The following is a 7,768-nucleotide window of genomic DNA, read 5'->3' on the forward strand; positions in this document are numbered from 1 at the left end:
AGCCTCTACTTTACCTGCAGTTAATTGGCTACTTGTTCAAGAAGTTATCTGTCTTGTGAATGGCTAATCTTAAATTACTTAAAAGTTTATATACATATATACACACGCACATATATAAACATATATATGTATTTATGCATGTATATAAACATACATATACACACATATGGCAATTTTTATGATTAATATCTACTATGTTTAATATTTTCATTATAAGAAATTTAACTTTAAAATTTTCTAGTATACAATTCCACTAGAAAATCTTGACCAGAGACCTAAGTTACACCACACCCTCAAGTAAAAGGGTGGGAAATGGAAAAACATCACCACTACCCACAAAGAGAAGCTAGTTTCTGCTTTTGTTCTTTTTTTTTTTGTTTTTTGTTTTTTCAAGACAGGGTTTCTCTGTAGCTTTGGGCCTGTCCCGGAACTATCTCTTGTAGACCAGGCTGGCCTCGAACTCCCAGAGATCCGTCTGCCTCTGCCTCCCAAGTGCTGGGATTAAAGGCGTGCGCCACCACCGCCCGGCTCTGCTTTTGTTTTACATAAAGAAAACAAAAACTGTTTCAGTGAGACCAATTGCCCTTAATACTATTCTCACCACATTCTAAACTGTAACATCTAACAAAGTCTGAGAACGCTCCCACATGAATAAAAGGTAGTTTCCCCACCAGAACTTAACTTGCATTATTCAGCTAATGTTATCTTATTACATTTGAGTATTTTTCCTCATATCCATAACTACCAATGAACCATATTAGTCCTAATACAGTTCCCGTAACTCTCACAGTGCCACTGTTTTAAAGTTGGCTTGCTATACAACTAGAGTGCCTTAATATGGAGTAAAGATAATTCCTAAAATTATCTACCCTTCTAGAAGAAAGACTTCTATGGGCCAGGTACTTGTAATGGTAGAGATATCTTTCTATTTTATGACCACTGTATCATACTAACATAACACTAGTTTAAAATAACTGGTATCCCTTATGTGTAATACAGGTTGGGATTCTGTTACCTTCTCACCGGGGTTGCTGCTATAGAACATTACACATGGGTACAACTCTGCTGCATCCACATCTTCAAAAGCTAATTTGGGTTCCTAGAGTGTGACAGAGAAGCAAAATAAATAAATAAACTTGAAATTGCTTTTAAAATTGATACTATGTAGTCACATTAAAATTCAAAGGTTATGAGATAGAATAAAAGTTATTAGAGCCATATATCAACTGCCCTTCCACCCAAGGCAATGCCACACAGAATGTAATGCTAAACTATTTGCTTGTTTAAAAAAAAAACTTACTTGATTTTTACCACCTTGTTGTTAGTTTGACATCAATAAAGAATTTAAAAAATCAGAAAGCATCAAAAACCAAACCAAACAAAAAAACAAATAATAAGAAGAAAGTAAAACCCTATACACTAAATAACCAGCATCTATAACAAGAGTGGGATTTAAATTTGGGAAAAGAAAGGAATAATGGAGGGAGGGAGGGAGGGAGGGAGGGAGGGAGAGAGGGAGGGAGGGATGAAGGGACTTAAGAGTTGTATTTGTAAACAGATTTCAATACCTCTCCATTTTTCCCAAAAGAAATGGTCCTGGCTTCCATGTCTAACACACAGGTAATGAAATCTCCTTGAGTAAAGCTGGATAGCGTCAGAGTCTGTTCTCCATTGTGATAGAGGTTACCACTGTAAGCCCTATAAAGCCACATGTCTGAGGTAGTGCGGTGATTAAAATCATGTACTGGCCAGCGAGAAACTCCAACACACGTGCCCTCATTACCTCTATTTTCCTTCACAATATAAAACTAAGAAAAAGAAAAAGAAAAAAATGACCATAATGTTCATTAGTACTGAAAAAAACTGTGAGAATTGGAAATGTATTTTATGTAATATTTACACATTTATGGGAACATAATAACTTTCTTTTCAAAGTAAGAAGAAATAACATAAAAATGAAATAATTTCATCAGTTTATAAAAAGGCAAACTTATTCTTCACCATGTAAATATAAAGAATAACCTTTGGTACCTATAATATTTAAAGTAAATGACTTTAGCTTATAATTTTATTATGATGCTGAGGGAATATTTGAAAAATAATTGTTGGACAACCAATTGGTGTGCTCCTCCCTGGGAAGACTACTTCTCTTGATCTCAGTATTCCTTAGGTGCCTATAGTTCTTTGTCTAGGGTTGAGGTCTCCAGAGCTTTCTCCCACTTACATGATTTTTTCAAACTAAAAATACAAAACAACAACAATAAAACTACTAAGAATTCTCCTTACCTTCCACTGATAGCACCCAGAAGTTACCCCTGTTGACGCCAATCCGTATCCTTTTCCTCCGCTACCATGAGTTAAGATCTGTCCATTTTCTACAATGCAACACTGAGCTTTCTCTGGATCAAAAGAGACTTCTTGTATGGGGAGATTTTCATCCTCTTCCTCCAGCTCTCCTTGCTTCTACCAGAAAGGAACTGGGTCAGTATTTGGGAGCACACAGATCTCTAGTACATTCCTCGGTTTTATTCCACAGATAACATATCTATCAGTTTTCAGATACTGTGCACGGCAGTAGGAATACAGTGCCTATAAGAGTGTATTGTTCATTTATGGTACACGGAGACTAATAAAGTCAGTTACACAGTGAGACTGGAATTGAGAATAACTCCAAGGGGTTTTTCCCTTTTTAATTTTTTTAAAAATTTAATTTCTTAAAAAGAAAACAAACTATCTTGTTTCATTATACATACTAATTCAAGTTCCCACTCCCTTCCCTCCTCCCATTCCTTCCACAAACCCCTCCCCCATCCACTCTTCAGAGAGGGTAAGGCAAATTGCTTTGGGGAAGGGTCAAGGCCCTCCCTACTATATCTAGACTGAACAGGTATCCATGCAAAGAGGAGCACTGTTGAAGAGTGGGAGGAAGGAGAATATGAGAAAAGAGGTTAAGACTATAATGAGTACACGTACACCCACTGAAACAGTCTACCCGAGGTAATGGGAGTTCACCAACACCAGAAGGACTGGGAAGGAACAAGCATAGAACCAAACTAATCCCTCTGAATGTGGTTGACAGTTGCATGGCTAGGGCAGACTGAGGGACCACTGGCAGTGGCACCAGGATTTATCCCTACTGCTTGAATTCCAAGGTTTTTCTCTTCAGTAATAATAGAAGCTGAGGAAGGAACAGAATGTGATAGAGCTATTTTTAATATACTAAGTATGAAATGTCTATTTGGTTATCATTGGTGAATTAATAGAAGACAGAATTCAAAATTTAGGCATCAATGGCATATAGAGTCAAATTATGCGTCTATGAATATGGAAACAAGAAAAGATGTGATGGGTGGGGGGAAACTTAAGATTAGGTTCTATAATACCCAACACTTAAATACAGAAAGAAAAACCTAGAAGAATGAAAGGCCATTTTCTAAGGTAGAGGGAAAATCAGAAAAAGTGTGGAATCAGGAAAACTAAGCTAAGGATTATGAGTATGAAGTAGAATCCTATTTAGAAAGTAAATCAGTAGAACCTCATGCTACAAGGATGGGTACACAGAAGAACCAATAAGATATGGTAAAATAGCAAACAGTGGGCCATCTATATTCCAGATTCTACATCACAGATTCAACCAACCACAGATCAAAAATATATTTAAGAACCAACTGCATCTGTACTGAACACATTTAGACTCTTCTCATCACATAGATATGAGATCACAGCTCTTTACAAGCTTATACTGCATTATGTACTAGAGAACCTAGAAATGATTTAAAGTTTACAGGAGAATTATGTTAAGTCATATATAAATGCCATACTACTTTATATATGAAACTTAAGCATTAACGGATCTGGGTAAGCTTGGATGGTCTTAATTCCCTATAGATAGTGGAAAGCAACTATAAGTATAATGTTAATACTTCATAGAGTTTGGCATCTTGGTGGGTGATAAGCACTCTGAAGAGAAAATGAGAAGTAGCTGACATGTGTGGTTTACTCCTTTGAGAATCTTAGCAGTGAAGACAGAAAAGATGATCAAGAAACCATCGTGGAAAAAAATATGACTTGAGAGTAAGGATAAGAAAAGGCTTGACTGGAAGAATGAGATGAGAAGTAGTCAACACACAAAGAGGATGTGGAGCAAATTCTATAACAAGAACCCTCAAGGTAGGACTTTTATACCCAGAGACACAGATGGGCACTAGGGTACCTACTTATGAGACTTAAAAACATTTTCAGGGGGAAGAATAGATTACCTGTAGTTTGATTTCTTGTTCTTTTTCCTTTATTTGAATAGTATGTTTGGCCTGAGCAATGGGAGTCTCCCACATACAATCCGACAGAAGGGAAAATAAACGTTCAACAACCTAATATATTGAAGGGAAAGGAAGATAAAATTTATAAACTGTAATATTCAATGGCACATGAAGATTGAGTATACTAACATCCAACAGCTACTTCTGATGGTTCTATCTAGAATACTTCTAGTTTTAAAAGATCATCAGCTCACTACAAAATGGCTTGTTTTTACTTGTTTCTCCTTTCTAGATACGGACATCTGTTTTGGTCTTGCTGTCTCACACATTTCTCTCTCCAGAGCCCCAACCTACTAAGAAATTCTAGACTGTCCTTTCCTTTTGATGTTACATGTGTTTTCTACTCTCTATTTCTTACATCCCATAATTTATTTTCTCCTCTTCCATAAGAACAAAGGCTTTAAAAAAAAGCAATCTTAGAAGTAGAGACTATACTACTGAAGATAAGACACATTTACAACTAAAGAGATTGTAGTAACTCTTAGTTTTGAGTGAATCACACTACAGATGTGAAAACCATTTTCTACCAATTAAAAAAAAATACAAACCTGGGCCATTTGGTCATCTTCTACACCTGATTCACAAGCTGGTAGCACGGCCTCAAGGACATGAAGTGCAAGGAGCCTTGTTCTTAAGTTGCCAACCAGAGGAATGCCTGGGGGATGTGGTGGGGGTGTGGTGAGCAAACCAGTCTTGTTGTTATCAATATGACTGACAGGCATAGTTAAAATAAACTTCATGTAAAAATTTTTACTTAAGGCTACAAAGCACTTCATAAATGAAACAGACCTACATTTAAACCTACTGTCATATTAATTCTGGACCCAATCTATGCCTGTTAGTATATATATATACATCATGTACATGTTCCAGTTTACGTCTTCATTGGACAAGCACTGCAACCACATGTGTCAGAGGTAGAGTATGTACTTAGTATACTGCCAGTAGCCATGCCAGATGAGCATCAGGTGGCTATTGAAGTTCAAGGTGTCAGCCCACCAGGAGAAACCCCCTGATAGGTCAATCTCAGATAGGCAAGGCCAGAGACCACAGATCCCAGAATGGTTTTTGCTTCTGCTGTGCCTTTACATGTTTGCTGCTACTATCTTTCCCTAATATCTGGCATGGTGTGAATGGATATGGGGAGACTCCCACGGCCTATAATGCATTGTGTTTATCTCATGGAAACATCCCATTGTACTGTGCATTTTCACCTGTGGATTGTCATTGAAGGTGATTCCTCACTAAGCTGTACTATTTTATTGATAATAATAATGTCAGCTTATACAGAATTTTGATGAATAAAAATAAATACAAGGAAATATTACACAGCCAGGGCCTGTGAGTTTGACCTAAGGAGTTGCACAGATCATAGCTCAAATTAATGATTAAGCCAGGCTGGCTCAAATTCTTTTAATCTTAATGCAGAAAGATGCAGACACTGGCTTCGCTGTGTATCATTAGCTGAAACAAAGTTTTAAAACAACTTCAAGTTAGATCAGATGTTTTGATAATAGCTTTGAGACGAAAAACCCTAGAAAACAATCTAAAGTTCACAAGGACACAGCTGAGGTTAAAAATACAAAGCAGCCCAATTGTCACTAGCTGAAGTACTTTTCTTGCTAGGGTTGGGTGATAACCAAAGGTGATGATTAATTCCTTATACCCATTTCTTCCCTCAATCTCCTGATATAAAAAATTATTAATAAATGAATATGTACTTCAAAGATTTAAAGTAGAATTGACTGATTCTTTTTCATATATAAAAGTATAGGTTTGTGATTCATTTAAGATTCCTTGCAAAATTACCTTTCAAGGTAAGTAATAAAATAATTGGACCTAGCCGGGCGATGGTGGCGCATGCCTTTAATCCCAGCACTCGGGAGGCAGAGGCAGGCGGATCTCTGTGAGTTCGAGACCAGCCTGGTCTACAGAGCTAGTTCCAGGACAGGCTCCAAAGCCACAGAGAAACCCTGTCTCGAAAAACCAAAAAAAAAGAAAAAGAAAAAAAAATAATTGGACCTTTCTTTGTTACTGCAAAATGCAGCCTGCCAGTGAAAGACTTGACAAGAATACCCTTACTTGCCCACATGGTTAATTTATAACAAGTTGCTTGGGTATGAACAAATGTATGTGGGTTCTTAGGACAATTTGTTTTTCACTGATAATATGTAAAATTAATCAAGTAAGGGAGATGGAAAACATGCTGTTTTTACTGTTTGTTTTGTATTCATTGCATTCATTCACTTGAAAAAACAGAATGTAACTACATTGTAATTTTCATACTGCCTGAAAAACTTTGTTGGGGTATATAAGCTATAGGAAAAAAAAGTATACAGTAGAAGGAACATGGAAAGAAGAAGAGAAGAATATAGAATAAAGAAGGAAACCATCAATAGAGTACATGTCTTCCCCCCTAACCGCCACAGATAGAAAAGTCTTAGTATATGCCAATGCTGTGGATTCTTTTCAAGTCCTGTGCTGTCTAGAGGCTCCCCCCACCCCGCTCCCAGGCAGTAGTAATATATATTAATCCTAAATTCAGAGTCTGAATTACAACTCAGTTTAATGAGGAAACAGAGGTTCAGAGAGTTTAATAATTTAACCAAGACTCCATATGCAGTAGGAACAGAATTGTTAAGAGGTCTGTGAGCATCTAAAGCCTAAGCATATGCTCTCATTCCCTTCCTCTAGTCTATTTCCTGCTCCAGAGCTTGGAATGCTTCTGAGTTTTTTGTTTAAGCTTTCATACGTGTACATATTATATGTTGACTACAGTTACCCTTCAATGCACAGTTAGTAGTTTGTGCTTTTATAACGTTGGAAAGGCATAGACAAAATTTTGGTGTATAAACAGGTACTCTTCGTATACACATGCCTAATAGGATCAGGTGAAATAATTGAGTATCTTTTACTTTATACTTTAAAAACATAAATTTCACGTCATTAAAGGAAGCTCTAAGTTATATTAGTTAATAAACATTACTTAAGTATATTAAAAACTGTAAACACATATAATAATAACATGGAATACTATATTATGATTCTATATGTTTCAAACACATTAGGGAGGGATAATAAAAAAGTTCTGGAAATGGATGAAAATGATACAATACAGTAAATAGGCTTAATGCATTGAACTGTATACTTAAATGATCAAATTTTAATTTTTGTTTTATATATTTTATCAAAAATATGGAGAAAGACTAGAGTAGCAAAAGGCTATCAGGAACCTGTATAAGATTACTAGACTTCTAGGCTTGATCTAGGAGTTAAACTTACATAGAACTGTCAAGATACCACAAAAATGGAAGTCATAATCAAGGCAGCTGAACTTATATCATCATAGAGGGGACAGATAAATTTAGATCTGATCTGACAATCTAAAATGTGAGGTCAAACTTGTAGCAAATTATATACTATATACATCTCTACTTTTTAGTACATTT

The 7,768-nt window shown here is 36.2% G+C and overlaps 1 protein-coding gene across 9 annotated transcripts in view; it reads right to left on the reverse strand.

The window, feature by feature from the left end:
- The window catches only part of Herc1 (HECT and RLD domain containing E3 ubiquitin protein ligase family member 1), a 166,544-nt gene that overhangs the window by 64,076 nt on the left and 94,700 nt on the right, over window positions 1-7,768 (reverse strand). For 8 of the 9 annotated variants that reach the window (XM_026779061.1, XM_026779067.1, XM_026779065.1 and 5 more), the window contains 5 exons: window positions 4,868-4,974; window positions 4,260-4,370; window positions 2,287-2,463; window positions 1,569-1,808; window positions 1,016-1,099 (listed from right to left, as the gene is read on the reverse strand). In XM_026779061.1, the coding sequence (XP_026634862.1) occupies window positions 1,016-1,099; window positions 1,569-1,808; window positions 2,287-2,463; window positions 4,260-4,370; window positions 4,868-4,974 (719 nt within the window). The remainder of the gene's footprint in view (window positions 1-1,015; window positions 1,100-1,568; window positions 1,809-2,286; window positions 2,464-4,259; window positions 4,371-4,867; window positions 4,975-7,768) is intronic. The other variant, XM_026779062.1, reaches the window with a different exon arrangement.

The sequence above is a fragment of the Microtus ochrogaster genome, chromosome 5, assembly GCF_000317375.1.
Source record: "Microtus ochrogaster isolate Prairie Vole_2 chromosome 5, MicOch1.0, whole genome shotgun sequence".
Lineage (NCBI taxonomy): Eukaryota > Metazoa > Chordata > Mammalia > Rodentia > Cricetidae > Microtus > Microtus ochrogaster.